The sequence below is a fragment of the Stereum hirsutum genome (assembly GCF_000264905.1).
Source record: "Stereum hirsutum FP-91666 SS1 unplaced genomic scaffold STEHIscaffold_12, whole genome shotgun sequence".
Taxonomy (NCBI): domain Eukaryota; kingdom Fungi; phylum Basidiomycota; class Agaricomycetes; order Russulales; family Stereaceae; genus Stereum; species Stereum hirsutum.
Window position 1 is genome coordinate 490,018 of NW_006763142.1, and position 20,786 is coordinate 510,803.

The window sequence follows — 20,786 nt, forward strand, 5'->3', positions numbered from 1 at the left end:
CAGCATGGTCTTTTCGTCGCATCCGGGCTCCACCATTGTAGTCGAAGGCCTATCTTCGACCCCCATCCGCCATCACCGAAGAACGCAGCTGAAATACATATGATATTGGTCTTCTGATTCTGGGTACGAAGGCTATGGCAGGACTGGCCATATCTTCGGACTAACTTTCGATCGCAGGATGCAAGGATGGGGATATCGCGCCACAAAGGTTCGGGAGTTCATTTTTTATATATCTTCATGATTGCTCCGACTGACGATCATGCAGATCATGCTCAACATCAGAAGAAAATGATTCCCTCGACTGGAACTGACCCCTTACTCGTTAGTGTGGACTGTAAGTGATGCGCGCAAGATCAAGTCGATTCTGGTGATCCTACATATATTTTTTCTTGCAATCAGGGTCTTGCGCTGGCGGTCACTACTCGTGGAGAAACCAAATTCAGGAGGGCACGTCGAAACATCGAAGTTGTGCCTTCTTCTCGTTTTATTTCTTCCTCCGTCGCCGACGAAATCAATTGAAATACTTACGAGCCAAGGTTTATGTCACTCTTCTCCTTCCGCATCCACAGATCGAATCTGGACTGGCCGTTCGTTTGGATATACACCGAACCGAAGATGCAAGCGTTTGCCAAAATGCATTGAACATATTTAATCCCTTTTTACGCAGCCTTTCTAATTATGGTGGCTTTGTCTATTTCCAGCACAATTCAACTCAACACCTTTGTTCCAAATTTAGAGACCTCCCCTGAAGCTGAAGTTACAAGGCGGTCCAATACACAGTCGATGCAGCCGAGGTCTATGCAGTCGCCCTAGACGGTTGCGCTCTAGCATCCGAGTCTTTATAGTCCTGCATCATATTGGAGGTGATATGACCCGAGAGGCCGCTCCGCTTTGGCTCCTCAAACACCACCATCGATATTTTCGATGCGTCATCCAAGTCACTTGAGATGAATCGGTACGTATGCGTTTACGTCCCGAACCAAGCGATGGTCATGCTCATTCAACGTATTGACGGCGACGCCAGTGTCATTCAACATTCCCTCTCGGATGTCCCAAGCATTCGTCGCACTCTCATGTTCCGAGAAGCCTCCAGACGACCTCAACGCTATTAATTGTTTATTATTCTCGCAACTGCAGCACGAGGAAAAATACCACGGACCATTCTCGGCCACTCCAGCTTTCACGATCCGAAATGGTCGCGTCTTCCTTCGGTCACTTGGGCCCTCGTCAGACACCGAGACATCTCCAAGTTGCGGACGCGAAGATCGCCTCAGAAGGTCATGCACACGAACCCTTACAATGCCATGATGGTCCTTCTACTTCTCTCGTCATATAGCCACCGCGTCCTATTAGGCAAAAGCATCCAATACGCTTTGTCGGTGCTCAGGTGCTGATGTTGATGCTATCTTTTGTAAACGGCTCTATGTTCCCACGGGTCCCAAGAAGAACCTCTGTCAGTCCCTGCTCCCGTGCTCACGCCGGGTAATATTCGTGATTTCTCGTTCTGACCCTCCTCGACGGATAGACTTCGGTAGGCTGCCACCGCATATGCACTCGGGATTATAGCTTGTGGACGGAAGAATATGACGCTTCCTTGGAGACCAACTCGACGTACTCGAGGTCAGGGGGATAGTCAACTGAGTGCGGGCCATCGTTCTCGGACTCATAACTCTTGTGGATTTCATACAAAAGGCCTCGTCGACGCTGCTCAGTTCTCTCCAACCCAGTCCACTCAACGGTCTTTGGTCACTCCGGTCTAAACGGTCCACGACAATCGACAAAATGTTCCGCTCTACCGCTCTCCTCTCCTTCTGCCTCTTGGCTCAGCGTGTCCTCGGCCAACAGGTCGGGACTCTCACTGCTGAGACCCACCCCACCGTAAGCACATGCTTGATGCTGCTACATTTGACGTGGTGCTGACCTGTCTCTGCATTCTTCTAGCTTCAAGTCTCCGAGTGCGCTGCTGGTGGAACTTGCACGAGCTCCAGCTTGCCCATCGTCTTGGACGCCAACTGGAGGTGGACTCACTCCACTACTGGTTCCACCAACGTACGACTACTTTTGTTCATCGCATATCTTTCCTCCTGATGACGACGTATCCATTAGTGCTACACTGGTAACGAATGGGACGCCACCCTCTGGTAAGTTTTTTTCTGCAAAAAGTCTGGCATCGGAACCCATTTTGACCGACTTGCTCTCTCCTTGTCTAGCCCTGACGATACCACCTGCGCTGCCAACTGTGCACTCGACGGTGCTGACTACTCCGGCACGTACGGTATCTCCGTCAGCGGCGACGCCTTGACTCTCAAGTTCGTTACTCCCAACTCCAACGGCCAGAACGTCGGATCGCGTGTCTACTTGATGTCCTCCGACACTGAGTACAAGGAGTTCAACCTTCTCAATCAGGAGTTCACCTTCGACGTCGACATGAGCACGTAGGTCACATTTCTCTCTACCACAACTTAGCTCAGCTTTGAGTTTCGAGAGCTTATGAAAAACTTTCGAATTTGCTTAAAGCTTGCCCTGCGGCCTCAACGGTGCCCTTTACTTCTCTCAGATGGACGCCGATGGTGGTATGGCTAGGTTCCCAACCAACAAGGCCGGTGCCAAGTACGGAACTGGCTACTGCGACTCTCAGGTAAGCATAACGTCTCCCACGCGCATCGTAATTGAAACTGATCACGACAACAACAGTGCCCTCGTGACATCAAGTACATCGATGGAGAGGCCAACGTCGCGGGCTGGAACGGCACATCCACCAACTCTGGTACTGGTTCCATGGGTTCTTGCTGCTCCGAGATGGACATCTGGGAGGCTAACAGTAAGAATTTTACTCATTTCATCATGATTACAGACTAACCGACGAATTGTCTGCCTTTCCAGCTATGGGTGCCGCTGTCACTCCTCACCCCTGCAGTCTTACTGAACAGGTATAGGGCTTACTTTCTTTCTCTTTAGAACCTGTTGCTCACCTTGTCGATTTTTCATGAAGACTTCCTGCACTGGCGATGACTGCGGTTCTCCTGACCGCTACGCCGGAGTTTGTGACCCCGATGGTTGTGACTTCAACTCGTACGCCGGGTTTCTTCCATCTTTCGTTGACGGTCTCGCGTTTCTGAATTCATCTTCGTTCACTAGCTTCCGTATGGGCGACGAGTCCTTCCTCGGGCCAGGCTTGACCATTGACACCACCCAGAAGATCACTGTCGTCACTCAGTGTATGCACATATATCCACTCTTTCACTCAGGGTATATCATTGACAATGGCTCGCATCCAGTCATCACCGATGACGGTACTGCCGACGGTAACCTCGCCCAGATCAACCGTGTCTACGTTCAGAACGGCCAAGTCATCCAGAACTCTAACTCTACCATCCCCGGTGTTACTGGTAACTCGATCACGGACGACTTCTGTGACGCTCAGAAGACCGTAAGTGTCCAATACACTGGTCCTGATTCGTTTGACAATACTTCTTGTGCTTTATACTCATACCGTTTCACCCTTAGGCCTTTGGCGACACAAACGACTTCGACAAGCACGGCGGTCTCGCTCAGATGGGCGCTGCCTTCAAGGCTGGCATGGTTCTCGTCCTCTCCATCTGGGATGACTACGCTGTCAACATGCTCTGGCTCGACTCCACCTACCCGACGACCGACACCGCCGCCGACCCCGGCGCCGCTCGCGGAAACTGCTCTACCACCTCCGGTGCCCCCGCTGACGTCGAGTCCTCCGCCGCCAGCGCCGCCGTCATCTACAGCAACATCAAGTACGGCCCCATCGGCTCCACGTTCTCGAGCACTGGCACTGGTACTGGCGGAAGCTCCACCGCTTCTGCTCCTCCCACGTCTACCTCTTCTGCCGCTGGTGCCGCCCAGACCAAGGTCCGTCTTTCCGATAGTTTTGATCTATCCCACATATTAACTCAATATTTCTCGGTAACAGTACGGCCAGTGCGGTGGAACCGGCTGGACGGGACCCACGGCCTGTGCCTCTGGCTCGACATGCACGGCTTCCAACCAGTACTACAGCCAATGTCTCTAAGAGATGAGCACAGCTCTATACTCTCTCAAAAAGACTGATATGGTGAGTTTCTTCCTCTTTGATACTTTCCATATCAACGAACTTCCTTAACTGACTCTGCTTCATCTTGCTCAGATACTGCTGTAGATGATGGGTTTTGAGAAGTTGGACTGTTGGGTACTAGACTGGGTAAAAATCGCTTGTATTCATGTTTCGCTTCCTTGCCACATAGCCCTCCACTCCCTCTGCTCTCATGTTCTTGTAAAATTGTTCGTGTCTTGGTCTCAACGGTGTCGAGTGTCTCTGGTGTATCTATCGATTGTAACGCGACTCGTATATAGGATTGGCAATTCATTCCTTTATGCATCGAATCCTTGTGTGCTATGGGTCACTGAGGGCGCCACATCTCTGACAACTTAGCGCCACAGCCCGGGAGCAATCGGGGCATTCGCAATCTTTCCCTTCCGATTCAATGCGTCTTCACGAACTTGTTTACGAACTTGAACGCTCGAGAACGACTTTCCAGCGGGAGTGGCAAGTATCTGGCTCCGCTATATAAGGACACCGCTATCGAAACTGTCGATGACTCCCCAACGACGATAAAATCGCCTACGTTTGGTCCTGATCCGAGTATCCATGAGGCCACTCAGATCCACTGGGCTGAGACTTCTCTACGACCTCTAGCCGTTTTTGCCACCTAGCGTGTGAGTATCTTCACCATGACACCGGCAAATGATCACGTTGCTCGGCTGTGGCGATGTTGAATCCTTTCTTTTGTTTGTTCCGTTGACAAACAACATCGCAGTCGGCGCTTACCACGATCTGTGTAGATTTCTCCCTAAGGTTCAACATCATCAGCAATTTGTAGGCCGAAGCCATGCCTCTTCACATTTGCGACGCTCCGAATTGTCAGCAACCCGCTGTCCGTAGACAGGGTTCGTGCGTTCTCTGTAAACGCCACCTTTGCGTTCGTCATCTCAAAAAAGACTTCCATACTTGTCCAGACCTTGATGTAAGCTTTATGATTATGATCCCCAAGCAAACTCTTTACTAACCCAATTTTTAGACGGATGAAGCTGCCTTCATCGCCGCCGACCATCGCGCCACCGAAGACGAGCTTTCCAACTTGTTTTCGCGCATCAATCTCTATGCTTTGCGTGTGAAAGCCACCTTCCTCCGCGATGGGATACCCTGTACGATCCCTCCATTGTCTACCACAGCTCAGGGCCACGGACCCTTGCCTATGGGCGGCCAAAATTATCACATTGTCATAACCTTCGACGATGGTGTAGAGTGGATCTGCCGCGTCAGGCGAGAGAACGCGTCTTCCCCTCCATCCACTATCCAAGATCATCTTCTGCTCAGCGAAGCTGCTACCTATCGGTTTCTTGTCACCGCGAACGTCCCCGCCCCGAAAGTATACTACGTTGCAACTGCATCACCATCGAACCCAGTCGGCGTAGGGTATCTGCTAATGGAGAGGTTAAAGGGATCGCCTATGGACTGGTACGACCTGCAGCCGGACGCAAAGAAGAAGATTTTGGATCAGTTCGCAGACATCTTCATTAAGCTCAAACGACATCGACTTCCATCCATTGGCTCTCTTGCTATCAACGGGGATTCCTATAATGTTGGCCCCCTCACATCTGAGACCACCATGGACATCGACAGCGGCGTTCTGCATACGCTTGGGCCGTTCACCTCACCTCTCGAATATCGGACGGCGACACTCAAGCATGAAATCGAACTTATCTTGCGCGGGGAGAGCTACCCTGACAACGCCGTCGACGCCTATCTGGTGCATCGGTACGTTCTCGACAACGTTCAGGCCGTCGCGCGGCGTGAGCAAGGTTCCGACACGTTGTTCTACCTCAAACACACAGACGACAAGGGCGACCAGATTCTCGTCGACGAGTCTCACAACATCGTCGGAATCGTGGATTGGGAACGCTCGCAAGTGGCTTCGTTCGCAGAGGCGTTTGCAGCCCCGCTGTTTCTCCTCGATGTTGGTGCGTACTACGATGGGCTGAACGAGCTGAGCGAGGACGAGGCGTTGTTCGCTTCCATCTTGGAAGCCAAGGGTCATCAGGATCTCGCTCTGGCCGTACGCGGCGGTCGTTTCGAGCATCGCTTGATGTCCTGCGTTACAACGGACCTTGGGGATCCCGAGTTTTTTGGGACGCTATTCATGGGGCTGTGTAAGTCGCTGAGGAGGGCGAAGGGCGAGGCGACGTGGGAGGCGTGGAAGGAAGAGGCTCTGCAGAGGCACAAGAAGGACCCGGAGCTGCAGCAGCTCCTCTCAAGGCAGTAAGCTTTCGACTATGGCTCCTAGTTACCCACACTATTCCTGTTACTACTTTCCATGAACGCGCTCGTTTGTTAAACATGTTGAAATTACGATTACCACTTTACTAGCAACGATGTTTGACATAGTATTACTTTTGTCTCTGAGTGTAATATTCTAGTTGCTCCATTGTTTGCCCCTATCTTTATATTTCGTGCGGGAGTTGGGAAGAGTCGAAACCGTTCTACGTATTGTATGATATTTCCTATGGTGGCCCATCAAACCGATGTCTGCTGCCGCCAGAAAGAGTTAACCTCGCTCTTCCTCGGGCGAGCACAAGGGCGCCAAGGCTTCAACATCTTCAGGGTTAGTTGGCGCAGCTGCAGGTTTCTCTTTATTCAACTACCTCAACGGAAGACGTTACGAACAAGTATAATCAGTATGAGAACCGAAAGTCACTGGGAGATATACGAGACGTACGGCAATGAAGATAGCACAGCCTAAGATAATGACTATACCAGCTATCGAGAGGAGAGGAGGCTGTACGTGGAAAATGTAGCGTTCGAAAATGAGGGCGAATACAACCTAGTGAACGAACAGGAGATATTGAGATGTTGATCTCAATAGCACGTATGAAAGAGACTTCCGACTTACCAGAAGGTATATGCCCATCGACGCTCTTCCCGCAGCCTCGCGTTGAAAGCCCGTGATGAGCAGCATCTGAAGTGATCGAGGGTCTTTATATGCATGATCAGATTGACTAGGAGGCGTTAGGAGCACGAACCTGTCCGAAGAAACCGAAGGTCCCGATGACAAGGAAGAGAACAATCCACTCAGTCTGTGTGGGGATCACGAATGGTGTACGCGTCACCAGCATCCTATGTGCAGCAGCATGGTTATTAGGACCAGCACACTCTCGTATGAAGGACGATACGATATAACCCACCCAATCGGTGACACAATCGAGCACATCAACGAAAAGTAGGCCATAGAGTGCGCCGCATGAGATCTCTTTCCAATTGCTGCTATTGTAGTGTCTGAACGGAGGAAATTGGAAGGCGATTCATGATAAGTTCTCTTCAAAGCACAGAAAGCGAGCTTACAAGCTCCAGCGGCGCCCACAGCTCCTATTATTGCCACCCTGATTCCACAGCGAATCATGAGGACTAAGGGATAACCAGTCCGAATGACAGACTTACCCAACTGCAGCAAGTCTCTGCTCTGGCGTTACATGTTGCGAAGGAGGACCATCCGAGTCTACCTCTGCGGCTGGATCGCCAAAGATCAGAGGAGGTCGAGCGAGAGAATGACTCCCAGAAAGCTGCATACTAGCGGATACATAGAATTATTAGCGCAGTTAGAATAGTTATAAGGTCAGAAATTGGCGTACATCCAGCGGCTATTATCTTCAACGAAAGCTTCTCGCCGAGGAAGACAGCAGCGACGATAGCGGTTAAAGATGGAGTCAAGAACGTCAAGACAGTGGCGTCCGAAAGAGACAGGTATTGCAGGGAATAATATATGCCAAATAGCCCGAAGAACCTGGGGATGAGAGGCGTCACCAGTCAGCAGAAGCATTTGTGTTGCCAAAGTTAGAACAGACCCGAAGATTCCTCGAAGCACAAGCAGAAGTCGGACACCTTTAGGGCCCAAGAATGGGTCTGGTACAGAGCGAGCCCACCTTTGGTACGACACATAAGAGATAGGGTCTTCAGAAGAAAGATGGAGAGACGCACATATAGGTCATGCACAAAATATAAGTCATGCTCTAAAATAACATCGTCTGTGTTCAACGGTACGGAGGAGTCAACAGTGAACTCAACTGCCCACCATTCGCACGAATATAAGCTGGATTTATCGACCACGTCAACAGCGAACACATATATACAATAACCAAGGCCACAGTCGTACCTCTAGCGTTGGTACGGGCTCATCCAAACTATGAAGCTGCTTGACAGAAACGTCCATAACCGCGAAAAATAATTGAGCAACCATGACCAGTAGCAAGCCAGTGTTGCCCTTGATGAACGTCTTTACAACCTGGTGTTTACTGTACCACCAACGCTCCTGCATGATCAACATATCGGGAATTTCTGGGCCTATATCCTCGTGTCCATGTTCGGTTTGTTCAGATGCTGGAGTGAAATAGACTTCTCCTGTATGGCTCTGTGCGTGGGAGCCATCAACCTCTGGGTCTTCCGACAGAATTGCAGCATATCCGTCTCTTCCGGTCATTGAGAGCCAAACTTGTTTTTGTGCTTGTGAGATGCTTGTCTGGGGTATAAGCACGGATGGGGTCGATAGCCTCACAGCCCGAAGTAAAGATCAATCTGTTTAAGGGACGGGATGTGCGAAATGCAGAACGCTGCTGACAGACTACGCACGTATAAATAGGGCTTTGATAATGACTCGTGAGGAGGACCCTTCAGGTGGGGGTTCCCACATTTGTCAGGAAAGATGAAGGCGGACATGAGGGATGAGAAGAACCTATATCCGGACATCACGGGCCCTCTATGCAGCACGCGAACCTTTGAGTGAAAGGATATGACACCACGAAATCAGGCAAAGAGATAGTGACATTTTCGAGCTTGGGACGACGAGACTCAGCTTTCAAGAATAATACGTTCACCAAACCAGCATTCATCCAAGATAGCGAGTACTTATACAACGATTTTAACTTCGACCATAAATGTGACGTGCTGCCGTCTCCTTGATAATAGCCTCCAAGCTCAGCATCATGCAGACACCTGAGACGCACGGCGTGCCATTGAAACATCAGAGTTCAGATGAATTCACGGAGGATGGCAAGAGGCACCACTCACTGACTAATTCTATTGCTCTTCGCCCCCGTCGCGACCGTCCTCCTGAGGTATCTCAGAATTCGACGAATCAGCCTGGTGGGTCGCCGACGGTGTCAACGGGCTGTCTAGCCTATGTCCCATACTCGCTATCGGAATGTCTCCGTTGATCAGACCTTCAGTTATGCTCGCCCATCTCTTGTTATGAACATAGCCTGTCTTCTTTTTATCCCAGATACCATATCTACCACCCCACAACAGCGTCTGACCGCCTATTTTCAGGCTTTTCCCCACGAACTGCCTGAAGGTGAAAAGCACGAAGGCAGTGCCAAGCCCACCGTCTGCCTGCACCCTCTCCGAGGTCCTCGTGTCGCTTTCACGGAAAAACTGCATCCCTTGCCTCGTTGAGGCTGAGAATGGTTGGCGGCTGATGTGGCCGACCATGAAGCACGATGGCCCGTAGCCCCCTGCGCGAACGAAGGGCATACGAATGACCAGCACGTCTAGGTAGTGTTTGTTGAGCGCTGTAGGATTATTATGCGCTTCAGAAGCCTCGGTGGCCGCCCATTCAAAAATCCTCTTGTACATCTAAGCCATGGGTATGCATTTCATATAAAAGAGCATGAAAGTGTAAGAAAAATCAATCGAGTGTAATAAGCTAGCAACTGACATTGATCCACTGCGTCATATCGTCGACAGGGGGTGGCCCGCATATTTTCTTATGCTCTCGCCAGTCAGCTCGCTGGCAGTCCTTACTCTATGATCGCGCGCAAGAAAACCCATCGTTAATAAAGTTTCGGTCTAGAAGTTGGCAAAGAGGACACTCACGCAATACCGGACTGCACGACAATGAGCACAGACCTTCATCTCGCACCCGGAGTAGTTGTCGAGCGGGCAATTTCGATAATTCTGGCAGACGCGCTCAGGCTTCGGGTCTTTCACGAGGACCCCCAGTTCAGAATTTATGATAGGCATATTATGAGAAGAGAGTAACCGGGGAGTGCAGACGATAAGAGAGGCTTGTGATGGATGCGGGGAAGGTGGGAGCTGATGGGCAACGGTTACGGTGATAACCACGTTTACGGAGGCCACATTTGGTTGACTGTTTGCGGTGGAGACGGGACTTCCGACCCTTTGATACGGGACCTATTGGAACTTTGTCAAAACGTCGCGCATCAATTATGTAGAGTTTCGTCAAACCAGGTCGAATCCCGCTATGCGTCGTGTCCGCTGGGTGAACCTTCAAAGGTGTATGAGTTTCGGGACCGAATTCTATACTACAAGGGGGGCGAGAAATAATCGCTGTCTAGTTCAAGTTCCACCCGCGAAGTACCCCGCCTGAGATACATACTAATAAGAATCTTCTTCGCCATGTCTAGATCACAACTTACGCAGCCGTTTCGACATTAAACTCCTTTAACTTGTCTACCGTCATTTTCACCTGTTCCTCCATCGAGAGCTCTAACGGAATCCTTATGGTCCCCGCTTCCGGCTTACCACCCTCGCCTTCCAACGGATCTTCCAAAGTCTGCAATTGTGAGTCCAACATGGACGCCTTCATAAAATGATCCTTCCGCTTGTGCATCCTCTCCAACAACAAATCCCTCGCCCCATGCGGATGTACGAAAAAGGTTCTCAACGCAGGCGGCGCGGGATGCGGATGGTCGTTCTTCGTTGGCTCGTGGTCGTTGTGCGGCGACGGAGGATAGGAAGGATGTTCGTCCGATGGGGAGGGCTGACGAGCCGTCTCCAAGACTTCCTCGTGCGTCTGGTGGTCCTCCTCCAGTAATACCCTATCTCCCCGAAGAACCTCCCTGTAACTCTTCTTCAACGCAGAGCAAGCCACGACAACACCCCTGCCTCTGCCAGCCTGCTTGTCTTCTTCAGAACCGTCCTTGTGCGGAGCGAGACCTTCGCGAACGATGCGACCGGCTTCGTCACGGACCTTGACGAGCCAAGGGGCGCGGTCCGCATCCGTAAGAGGGATTCCGGCTGTCATCTTGGCTCTATTGGCCGGCGGATGGATGTCGTCTGCGTCGATGAAAGGGAGATGGAGCGCTTCCGCGATGCCAGACCCAAGGGTGGATTTCCCACAGCCAGATACGCCCTATTAAACGAGAAACAAACAATTAGATAAAGAAACTATGACAGCAAATATAGTCCTGAATCAATTGAAGACACACCATCACGACGATGAGAATGGGAGAGGAAGACGTAGCATCGGAGGACGAGGTACCCTCAGGGTGTGTAACTTCCTCGACGTCGTCGGGCATGATATGTATGGGTGTCGCTGTAAAGCTCGACAGTGTGCTTCAAAGTATCCAGAAGATCGCTAGGATCGTAGACGATGATGGGAATGTAGACGAAGCTTTCTAAGAATCGATATACCGGACATTTCAACCTGGACGCTCCGTGTAAAGTCCGGCGAGGAGACGTCACAGAGGAGACCACGGACAGACGGACCGGACCCGATGCTCCAAGTTAAGTAGCGATGGCCCTAACCCCATACTAGGGTCCACCTCATCACTTCTTGCGCTCACCTTCCAACTTACATTTATACGGCCTAAATGTCTAGCTCTCGTTCACTCGAAGACACTTATGAGGCGCAGAACGACCAGAGACTGGATGAGTTACACTCGAAGATTCGGACATTGCGGGGGGTGGGTGCTTCTTATTCACCGCGGTATGTTGGTATTTATGTTAGAAGGGCTAGGTAACAACGGACATATACGATGATGCAGAACGGCAGAATCTTACACTTGATGAGACTGTGAGCTCTTGATTATTACCTCGTGTTGCATGGGCTGGAAATGCTGACCACGGTGCTGGTGCCCAGTCGAACTCCTTCACATCCTTCACATCTAGTCTCACTGCTTCTGCAAGCCGCATGACTCGCTCCTTCTCACCTGGGACGCTCACAATCATGCGAATATCAGCTTATGTTGTGGGTTTCTTGATCGGAGTATGGCTTCTGAGAGGAATATTTGGATGGTGGTTCTCTGGAACGGAAACACCTGCTTAGGCACCACTCAAGTGCCTTGGTGAGCTTGAGGGTCAGCATGTTCGAGGTTGGGGTGCGCCTCATGTCTGAATCAGGTATGCCATTGCTCTATCGTGTCGCCTTCATGGAGTGCTGAGTTTACTCCGGCGTACCTGGGCAGGTTCTAGACAGATGCTTCGAATGCCAATCTGAGTGGCGATACCTCTTCACGTTTGAACGGACTATAAATCTGTAATATTGTTTATCTTCTCCCCTGATTTCATGGAACGTAATTGGGTCTTCCTCGTACGAGCTCTGCTAAGCCGTCTATGTGAGGACAAGCCATACCTTTTGAAGACGCCAACCGTCCTGTCATGCGAAGGAGATGCTATGCTTTCACGTTTGTCCACGCCCTCGTCAGTCCTCAATTCTATGCTTCTAGAGAAACGCTCATAATTCTTTTATCCCACAGGTGTTATCGGACATTTTAGGCCACATCAAGAAAGTATGCTGGTCCTGTGAATTCTTAACGCAACAACAACATTCCGCGCAGTCGACGTGGTCGTAACTTACCTGCACGCACCCAACGTCAATGACCCCGTCGTGAGATCATGCCGCGTAATGAGACTACAATGGGCCACTTCTCATCTGTGGGCGCTCGAAATATACAATTGGCAGAACTGTGCTCTGACTCGGAATCTTTTGCGTTCGATACCATGACATTCTTGGACTGGATGCCAGCCTTCACCGTAAACAGGTACCGGCCGGCTTGCAACTTTATCGATTCACTCCTCTTGACCTCCATCCGAGGTAAGTACGTATCCTACAAAAGCGCCTCTGGACAAGTGATTCAGCAAACCTATTGCCTACCTCTTTTCGTATCAGATGCTTACAAGTATCCTAAGTGCACAGATCAACCCTTTGTCAAAGGTCTCATGGGCCAAGAGCACGCGTTGAACACTTGTAGCCCTGTGCTAATAATCGCAGAGTTTTGGCTGAAAACGGAAATTACCATCATCAAATCATTTATGTACGAAGGTCCCACATGCCTTGCCGTGGAGACACGTCTCCATTAGGCATGCGACCCTTAGACGGAAAGAGCCCTTATATATGCCCAGTCCTCCGCACATTTGTATCTCCATCCACAATTCCTCCCCAGCGTTATCAGATAACTCATCATCTCCACCTTCGATCTCACCATACATGCCTGCTCTCCCCAATATCCCTCCTGTCATTTCAGTCGCCGAGCTCTACGCGCTCTTGGACAAATCCACCTCGGACTCTCCGCGTGTGATTCTCCTTGACGTCTCCATTGCCCTGCCGCCACACTCTGAGTATACTCAATACCTGGAATCGCGTCTTCCTGGGGCGCGTTTTTTCAGTCTGAAGCGCTGGGGCAGTCAGCCTTACGATGCGTCGAGCAAGACCGGTCAAGGTGGGCCACGAATAGCTGACAAGTGGCGTGACCTTTGATGCTCGTCCTGCTTCATCTTTTAGAGTCCCAGGATAGCGCCCTTCAAGGATCTCCCAGCATAATGCTCCCTACTCCATCGAAGTTCTGCGCTGGAATGCGGTATCTGGGTATCAAGACAGGCGATCATATTGTTTGCTATGATACCATGGGCTTCTGGATGACGGCGAGAGGGGCGTGGATGCTCAAGGTGCATTTTGTACTTTCTTCAGGCTGTCTTGAGTTGAAACTTCTTGAAACTGACGATATGTGGCGGTGACGCTACAGGTCTACGGACACGAGAACGTCTCCCTCTTGAACGGAGGCCTTCCAGCCTGGAAAGCAGCAGGTTACCCAACCGAGTCAGGACCTGTCCCAGCAGTCGAGCGGTCTGACTATCCTTATGCTTTGCCGGAGAAGAGTCTTATTAAAGGTATGATTAGCTGCGAGCTCCCTTGGTCCCTCATCTCTTACGATTATTCGCGGATCGCCACTAACGCTTTGATTCGTTCCATGCATAATTGAATTACGCAGAATACGAGGATTTGGAAGTCTTAAATAAGAACCCCGAACGACGTGTCTTGATAGACGCTCGTCCTCCGAATGAGTACACCGACGGCCATATGCCCCACTCAGTACCCCTTCCCTTCTTCGGACTTATGCGACTTCCGGATCCACCTGCTGCTGCTCACGACTCGGAGCAGAGTCAAAGTGTGAACGGGGAGGACTGGCTAGAGGCTAGCGAGAGAGCAATGAATGATAGACAAGGTGGCGCGAAGGGGAGAACATGGTTCGAATTACTTCCGCGTGAGGAGTGGGAGGCTGTTGTGAGGGGCGTTCTTGGAGACAATACGGTGACAGACTTGGTTGAGGGCAAGAATGAAGGGAGAGAGGTAGTGGTCACGTGTGGTTGGGGTGTAAGTGTTCTCTTGCTTTGAATGCAACTATAAATTCTGCTAATTAATATTATTTAGATCTTGGCCTGCGGGCTCTGGCTCACACTTGGCCAACTTGGCGTCCCTGTGTCCGTTTATGATGAAGTACGCTTGCGTATACTCCCTCTTATTTATCTTCGTATGCTGAATTGTACGGAACAGAGCTGGGAGGGGTATGAACTGCGCCCCGGGAATCCCATCATGAAAGGTGGCGTTGTGGCCCAGCCTCCTCAATATGAGGCCGTGCCAACTTCTCCTTCCTCCCACGCACCCACAATCGGTTTGTCCGAGGTCGCCGCTGGAACTACCACGGGAAAATTGAGTTTCCAGGAGATTCAGATCAAGCTCGACGACTTAGAGGATGACGGCACGCCCGATGTTGGGGAGGTGTCCGCCAAGACGACGTAGACATTTAGAAATATCGAACACGGTTGAAATCAGAAGAATTCTGACACTCGTGATTTGGTACGGAGGTCACTAGATACATCGGCTCTCAACACAAATTCGGAGCTTTCATAACACTAATGAACACTGTACGCGCGCAGAACCTGCCACAGACCTCTCCACAAACAAAGTATGAACGCGGACGCGCTGGTTCAGCCCTTCTTACGCTCCATCCAAAACGCCGAGCAGCACAACTCCTACGGCCGTCAGCATCGGCGCATACCCCCAATGATTCCACTGCCCATTCCCGACTTGAGTCAGGCAAATCAAGCCATCCGCATACGCCACACCGCTCCCAGCGACCAAAATCCAACCTAACGCCTTCCGGTCTCCGAAGTACGCGACTGAGTAGATGGCCAGTCCCATGAAGATGTCTCTCACACCGTAAATGAACGTCAAGCCATCGATGAGAGCCTTGTTCGAAGTGGTAGCGAGGGCTTCGAATTCGAAGAATGTGAGGGCGTGGTCGGGGCGCAATATGGCGTTGATGCCGAATCCGACGAAGATAGTTGCGAAAGCGCTGGCGGCGATGAGGAGGGAGGGCGACTGGGATAATTTTCGACCCATTGTATTACTGGAGAGCATATGTGTATGTCAGTTGACCGATGCGTTTCGCAACATGCATGTATATCCGAACCTCTCAGGCTGTTTTTGGGGCAGTATTGACTTGAGAACTTTTCAACAAAATAATGGTACCTCTGTACCTACGATAGATCAAGATCCGGTACTTTTGAGACCTAACGAAGAGACGAAATGAGCCGTATAAATGACTTACTGAGCTGAAGTGAGTCTTAAAGTTGATGGGGCTGAACAGGGGGTTTCACGGAGGAAGGCTACGATTTATATAGGCAAAGCGTCGAGGCGCAAGAGTCAGCTTTTTATGTACTAACCGATGAGAATTGATGGCACATCTTCGCCGTGATTTCTCACAGATTCCCACTCGAGTCATGGACGCTGCAGCATAGCATGATCGCGGCGGCCACCTCGCCACTCATATGAAGAAGTGCTCTGTGTCTCAGATTGGCGCTCACGTGGCTTGGCCCTGTTGTTTCCGACGATCGTTTCCTGATTCTTGACCACAGCCCAATCCCCAGAACCATCACAACTCATCCACAACTTTATTCAAATACATAAGATGTCCAGACACAAACTAGTTGAGACTCTCGATAGTGCTCCAGGAATCGATGGGGAACTTGAAGGTCCTCGACGGTACGAGTTACATCCCCACGGAGTCAATGCTCACTCAGACCGTACTAGTCGTCATGTCTGAGCTGATCACCGCGAATTATAGGCACTCGGATTCTGGCACTCTGGCGGACCTTCTACAGGATCAGAACAAAGTCTTGCTCCAAATAGTCGAGACGCAAGGATAAGTCATAGGTACTTAACGCGAGGGGAGTGGTCTACTCGTAGCACATCGACTAATCCTTCGCTTCCAGGGTCTTTGGCAGCGATACAAGGTGTACTGTCCCGAATCGACAACAGTAAGGCTGCTGCTGGTGAGCATCACATTAAAATTTACTCCCCGACTCATATTAGAAGTCTGAACAATCCGATGAAAGATCACTCTTGGCAGCCGATACAGCAAATTTCGGCGACTTCCTCTAGTGGTTGGAATCCCTTGTATGACTCGATGATGCAGCAGACGATCATGCCTGCCGTCGATCGTTGGAAGAGTACCTTGGACACACTCTTGATCTTTGTAAGTGCTCGACGGTCTGCATCTCAAGTACCGATCCTAATGTCCCCTCATTGTATAGATTGCACTATTCTCTGCTATCGTGACCACATTCTACATCCAGTCATCGAACGGCCTATCTCCAGACGCTGCTTTCGAAACTAACCAGCTACTTGCGACCCTTACAGATGTCGTCATACTTCTGAGTGGCATCAATTCCTCACAGCTTAGCCTTCCAGCTCCTGTTGCCTCCGAACCAGAGGCAAGCACTCTGCGCCTGAACTTTTACTGGTCAACATCTATAGTCCTCAGTGTAGGTTATCCCATGTCAGTTCCGGAAGGTTCGACCATTCACTCATCCATCTTTTAGATATCTGTTGCTTCCCTCGCGGTGGCGAGCCGAGGTTATCTGGCGTTATTCACCCGCTCTCGCTACAGGGAGACTTACAAGGAACTTGTTGATATTCGTAGACGATGGCAATATGCCAAGCGTCAGCTGGGGCCTTTGGTCAATGCTCTGCCCCAGTTTCTGATCATATTTGTGCTGTTTTTCCTCGCTGGCCTTTTAGACAGCATGACATCTGATTGGCTTTCAGCCTCCCCTCGCTCTGGTCTTTCTCTTGCTTCTGCGATCCTGGCTGCGATCAATGTTGCGGCAGCAGGAGACATCATTATCTATACCTTCATCCATGGCTGCCTACATCCCTCGACCTCGCCTTTTCAGTCGACAGCGTCTCATTATGCAGAGATCTGTGGTCGACACCTGTCACGATTATACAGGTCTCTCATGAGTCGTCTACGCTCCATGATGGACGTCCTTCTGGCAGGGGCAGCATCATCTGAGAGAGCTGTTCATGAGGAATTACAGGCCTACTATACGAGTGTCCAAACCACACACGACGATGATTCTCTTGATTTAGCCGCTGCGGCCCTCCTGAATACACTCAAATTAAATCTTAAATTTTCTTCGTACCGTGGAGGAAGTCTTGTTCTGTCGGATCAGGCTGTGCAAACTTTGCATTTTCTCCTTTCCCCCAAGGCTAGTATCCGAAATAATGTCACTGCTGCATTGTCAATCTGCCAAATTTACAGTTAGTTCATTGATTCACCTTCCAAGACTTAGATCTCACATATGATCCTGTTTTGTATGCGCAGATTATGGCGGGTTCTGGAGACTATGCGACAAGAGCACAATGGCCAGCGTTGTGGGAGTCCTGATATCAGCCGCTGAGCGATGTTCCGCGACGACAACAGGGACAGACTGCTTCTCATTGCTATGGAACTCACACTTCTCGAACGCCATGGCATGCATCGTTGCAAATGACTGGGATGCGATAAAACATGATTTTGCTGAAATAAATGGCACAATTCGACTCCTTCTAGCAGACTACCGTGATCTACTGCAGATAGAGGTTCCCTTACGTGAAAGTGTCGCTCACCACGCACTCTCTGTTACCAAGGCAAAATTGCTCTCCGCCCTACCATTGTCAACTCCAGAGAGGGACTGGGATGTAGACGAGACAGCTTGGGACTTCGCGTGCGACACTGTGTTAGCTCCTTTTGCTTCCGTGATTCAGGTGCAAACTCTGGTATCAGAGCATCTTAAACGGAGCGTGCAAGCGTTCATATCTTCAAAAGCTTTGGGTCGCAGTGATAGGCCTGTCATATACGCACTTGTTCGTTGGCTTAGTAAAACTCTGGGCACAAAGTTCGCTGTCCTTGTCATCCAGTCGATCGTTCATTGTCTAGAGAATGTGAGGGAACATCCTCAGATTCATCAGATTGATGTTCTGGATCAGCTGACTGTGTTTAAGGTGTCGCCCGATCCTGTCACGGTACAGGATGCACAACTTGTCATTCGAGAAGTCCTGAAATTAATGGCAGCCGCACGAAAAGCTTTGACCCCAGCACATCCCGAGTCACCTTGTTGTCAAGAAAAGTCGCATTACTCATGTGACTTTTTCTGTTTCTACCGGCCATCCATTGTCAGGCTACTGGAGAAAGCTCGCTCTCTCGCTGTCAGCCTGCCACTCACTGACGCCAACAGCCTCGAGATGGCACGGGAGGAGCTGTCTCTCACGTTGGCGCCAGTAATGGATTCCGAGGATCATGTAGGCCATCTCGCTGCTCGAGACCCAAGATGGCCCATCATAGGACGTATGACTACTCTCAACCATCGGAACGAAGTGAAGGCCCATCTTTTGGAAGAATTCAGGCCGTTCTTCATGCCGACACCGAGGGGGTAATCTCGCGTAAGTTTATATTCCTCAGAGTCCGTCTTATCATTCTCCAGTCAACTAATGTACCAACTGTTGTGAAGTATAGTGTCTTCCAGCCTCCAGACTTCCTATCTCAATCGAGGTTGAGCCAGATGATTTCGGGAGGATCATCCGGGCCAAATGATGGTCTTTGAGGGAGGATCTATATTACGGACAAAGTGCCGACCAGTCTGGGACAACCAGAAGCGCTGATGATGGGAATGGCTGCTGGGGTTGACGCAGGGCTGAAGTGGAGCTTATAGGGGGTTTCCATGAATAAAATTGACCGAAAACAGCTCTCGACGACGAGAGAGATACTTCAGAGAACTGTAAGGATGAACATGCAAAATCAATCCGGTCTAGAGCTATCGCATAAGCTCCAAAGAGGAAAGTTAGGAGAAAATGCCGCACTAGCTCCTCGTCGTGCCCGATTCGACGTCGGCGTGAACAAGGCCAATTGCACACCTATGCCATAGAACAGAAAGAGTAATCCTAAATTCGCGGCGTCGTGAGCAAGGTCAATTCCATGGGTAACCGAGTTCACCGACCAGCAAGGATGAGAATCGGAGGAAATCGGTTCCTCGCCATAAATACAGGCCTCAGCACGAAGACTCCTGATTGTGGGCAAAAGCCGTATGAGGATGTGGCGCAATTGTGGCGCTTCACTCTAAGTTCTTCGTGATGTCGGCACAAACGTCGCCCGAGGGGATCATTGAGTAAAGATGCACCGGCGGCGAACAATGTATTTCTGTTCATGATGCATGATGTTATGTTTGTGTGAGAAGACCGAGGACGTGCGCTATGATAGACTTTACTGTGTGCCAGCCTATGCATGCCTCGGCACTGATCAGTACAAAAGATAGATTATACTGGCACACTTCCCTTCGGTTATCCCATAAGATCCCGAGCCCTTTGTGTCCACGAATGCACTGTATGAGAGATGAACGAAGTACATATCGCAAGACAATCGCGTCCAAAGTTTGAACGAGCGCGCGAGAGATGATATATAGCTCGGCGGATCTCATTTCCGTGAACCATCAACATTACAGTAGACTTTGCCACTGGGAACATGCTACAGACGCGGCGCCGCTGCGATGAGATCCCAATGCGCGGGATAAGCCTATATAGCTGGACTCCAGCGGCGCCGCGCTGCAACGTATGCAGATCCATTCCTAACCAAACTCAACCGGAGGCGCCACACCACTGAGCATCAGGGAAAGATCTCAAGCTACACTGAACTTGGTAAGAGGGGGGCGGCGCCGCTGACTCGAGCTTATTGCTGTGCTATGGCACGGGTGGCGGCGGAACAATGCAGAGAGGCCCAGGTATACATAATAGGTGCGGACCATGGGTGACCGCCACCCAACCATCATCGATATCATGGTCCAGGCATCTTCCCCACACACACTAAAGCCAGCCTCATCATCATCGAAGCGCGTACCAGCGCGTAGAACAAAGCCATCATGCGTGGCCAATGGTATAAACCCTTCATCATGCACACCCAGTTATGCCAGCCCCATGGCATCGCTTTCGCCATTGCAACCACCACGAACTATCACGGTCACAAACTTCAAATGCCCAGTACACCTTTGCACACATGCTATTGCTGGACGTTATGTGGGGTCAGATTGCCCATGGGTGCAAAACCAGAGATGGAATGAAGACGGGGAGAGACGACGGAGGGACGACGCTGCAGACCCAAAGCGAATGAGGGGGGGGCATTGAATAGAAGTCCGGTGCCGAGAGGGAAAGATGAGAGAGAGAGATGTACTGAACTGCATAATGGATGCCAATAATTTCTGAAGGACTCTATATGATCGCGAGGTGAGACCCCAATCCTCGATTAGTTGCGTTCTTTTCACATACCTGTCTTTAGGAACCACTCATCATAAACGGAATAAGGAGGGACGTATGCGTCCCGTGTACGCGTGTCGGGCA

General features: G+C 50.5%; 9 protein-coding genes across 9 annotated transcripts; 5 read left to right on the forward strand and 4 right to left on the reverse strand.

Annotated features, from left to right (window-relative positions):
• Window positions 1–1,782: 1,782 nt before the first annotated feature.
• Window positions 1,783–4,042, forward strand: STEHIDRAFT_148616 (uncharacterized protein; the record flags this gene model as incomplete). Its single annotated transcript, XM_007307160.1, has 12 exons — window positions 1,783–1,878; window positions 1,942–2,049; window positions 2,107–2,141; window positions 2,211–2,435; window positions 2,518–2,638; window positions 2,695–2,821; window positions 2,884–2,930; window positions 2,993–3,072; window positions 3,139–3,218; window positions 3,279–3,430; window positions 3,508–3,882; window positions 3,944–4,042. The coding sequence occupies 12 exons, from the start codon at window positions 1,783–1,785 to the stop codon at window positions 4,040–4,042; spliced, it is 1,545 nt and encodes a 514-aa protein (XP_007307222.1).
• Window positions 4,043–4,545: 503 nt separating this feature from the next.
• On the forward strand, window positions 4,546–6,332 carry STEHIDRAFT_100831 (uncharacterized protein; the record flags this gene model as incomplete). Its single annotated transcript, XM_007306898.1, has 3 exons — window positions 4,546–4,725; window positions 4,852–5,033; window positions 5,088–6,332. The coding sequence occupies exons 2-3, from the start codon at window positions 4,899–4,901 to the stop codon at window positions 6,330–6,332; spliced, it is 1,380 nt and encodes a 459-aa protein (XP_007306960.1). The 5' UTR covers window positions 4,546–4,725; window positions 4,852–4,898.
• A 393-nt stretch (window positions 6,333–6,725) lies between these two features.
• STEHIDRAFT_62256 (uncharacterized protein) lies at window positions 6,726–8,378 on the reverse strand (the record flags this gene model as incomplete). The annotated part of the gene is made up of 10 exons (XM_007306725.1): window positions 6,726–6,890; window positions 6,960–7,025; window positions 7,090–7,183; window positions 7,252–7,342; window positions 7,409–7,519; window positions 7,696–7,847; window positions 7,909–7,986; window positions 8,042–8,073; window positions 8,136–8,153; window positions 8,217–8,378. 10 exons carry the CDS (start codon window positions 8,376–8,378, stop codon window positions 6,726–6,728), a joined length of 969 nt encoding a protein of 322 aa, XP_007306787.1.
• Window positions 8,379–9,136: 758 nt separating this feature from the next.
• Window positions 9,137–9,691, reverse strand: STEHIDRAFT_159437 (uncharacterized protein; the record flags this gene model as incomplete). Its single annotated transcript, XM_007306899.1, has 1 exon — window positions 9,137–9,691. The coding sequence occupies one exon, from the start codon at window positions 9,689–9,691 to the stop codon at window positions 9,137–9,139; it is 555 nt and encodes a 184-aa protein (XP_007306961.1).
• Window positions 9,692–10,490: 799 nt separating this feature from the next.
• On the reverse strand, window positions 10,491–11,376 carry STEHIDRAFT_62058 (carbohydrate kinase; the record flags this gene model as incomplete). The annotated part of the gene is made up of 3 exons (XM_007306709.1): window positions 10,491–10,772; window positions 10,860–11,210; window positions 11,287–11,376. 3 exons carry the CDS (start codon window positions 11,374–11,376, stop codon window positions 10,491–10,493), a joined length of 723 nt encoding a protein of 240 aa, XP_007306771.1.
• A 271-nt stretch (window positions 11,377–11,647) lies between these two features.
• On the forward strand, window positions 11,648–12,376 carry STEHIDRAFT_123411 (uncharacterized protein). Its single transcript, XM_007306900.1, has 4 exons — window positions 11,648–11,763; window positions 11,817–11,873; window positions 11,940–12,199; window positions 12,265–12,376. The coding sequence occupies exons 1-3, from the start codon at window positions 11,671–11,673 to the stop codon at window positions 12,123–12,125; spliced, it is 336 nt and encodes a 111-aa protein (XP_007306962.1). The 5' UTR covers window positions 11,648–11,670; the 3' UTR covers window positions 12,126–12,199; window positions 12,265–12,376.
• Window positions 12,377–13,618: 1,242 nt separating this feature from the next.
• Window positions 13,619–14,876, forward strand: STEHIDRAFT_132948 (Rhodanese-like protein; the record flags this gene model as incomplete). Its single annotated transcript, XM_007306901.1, has 5 exons — window positions 13,619–13,744; window positions 13,822–13,966; window positions 14,068–14,450; window positions 14,508–14,573; window positions 14,631–14,876. The coding sequence occupies 5 exons, from the start codon at window positions 13,619–13,621 to the stop codon at window positions 14,874–14,876; spliced, it is 966 nt and encodes a 321-aa protein (XP_007306963.1).
• Window positions 14,877–15,074: 198 nt separating this feature from the next.
• Window positions 15,075–16,176, reverse strand: STEHIDRAFT_132949 (uncharacterized protein; the record flags this gene model as incomplete). Its single annotated transcript, XM_007306902.1, has 2 exons — window positions 15,075–15,458; window positions 16,162–16,176. The coding sequence occupies 2 exons, from the start codon at window positions 16,174–16,176 to the stop codon at window positions 15,075–15,077; spliced, it is 399 nt and encodes a 132-aa protein (XP_007306964.1).
• Window positions 16,177–16,563: 387 nt separating this feature from the next.
• STEHIDRAFT_62332 (uncharacterized protein) lies at window positions 16,564–16,960 on the forward strand (the record flags this gene model as incomplete). Its single annotated transcript, XM_007306732.1, has 2 exons — window positions 16,564–16,614; window positions 16,673–16,960. 2 exons carry the CDS (start codon window positions 16,564–16,566, stop codon window positions 16,958–16,960), a joined length of 339 nt encoding a protein of 112 aa, XP_007306794.1.
• Between the last annotated feature and the right edge of the window lie 3,826 nt (window positions 16,961–20,786).

Coding starts and splice junctions, on each gene's coding strand:
- STEHIDRAFT_123411 (XM_007306900.1), top strand. CDS start 11,671: ATGTCTAGCTCTCGTTCACTCGAAGACACTTATGAGGCGCAGAACGAC. Junction 11,764..11,816: donor AGATTCGGACATTGCGGGGG/GTGGGTGCTTCT, acceptor TAGAAGGGCTAG/GTAACAACGGACATATACGA. Junction 11,874..11,939: donor ATCTTACACTTGATGAGACT/GTGAGCTCTTGA, acceptor GCTGGTGCCCAG/TCGAACTCCTTCACATCCTT.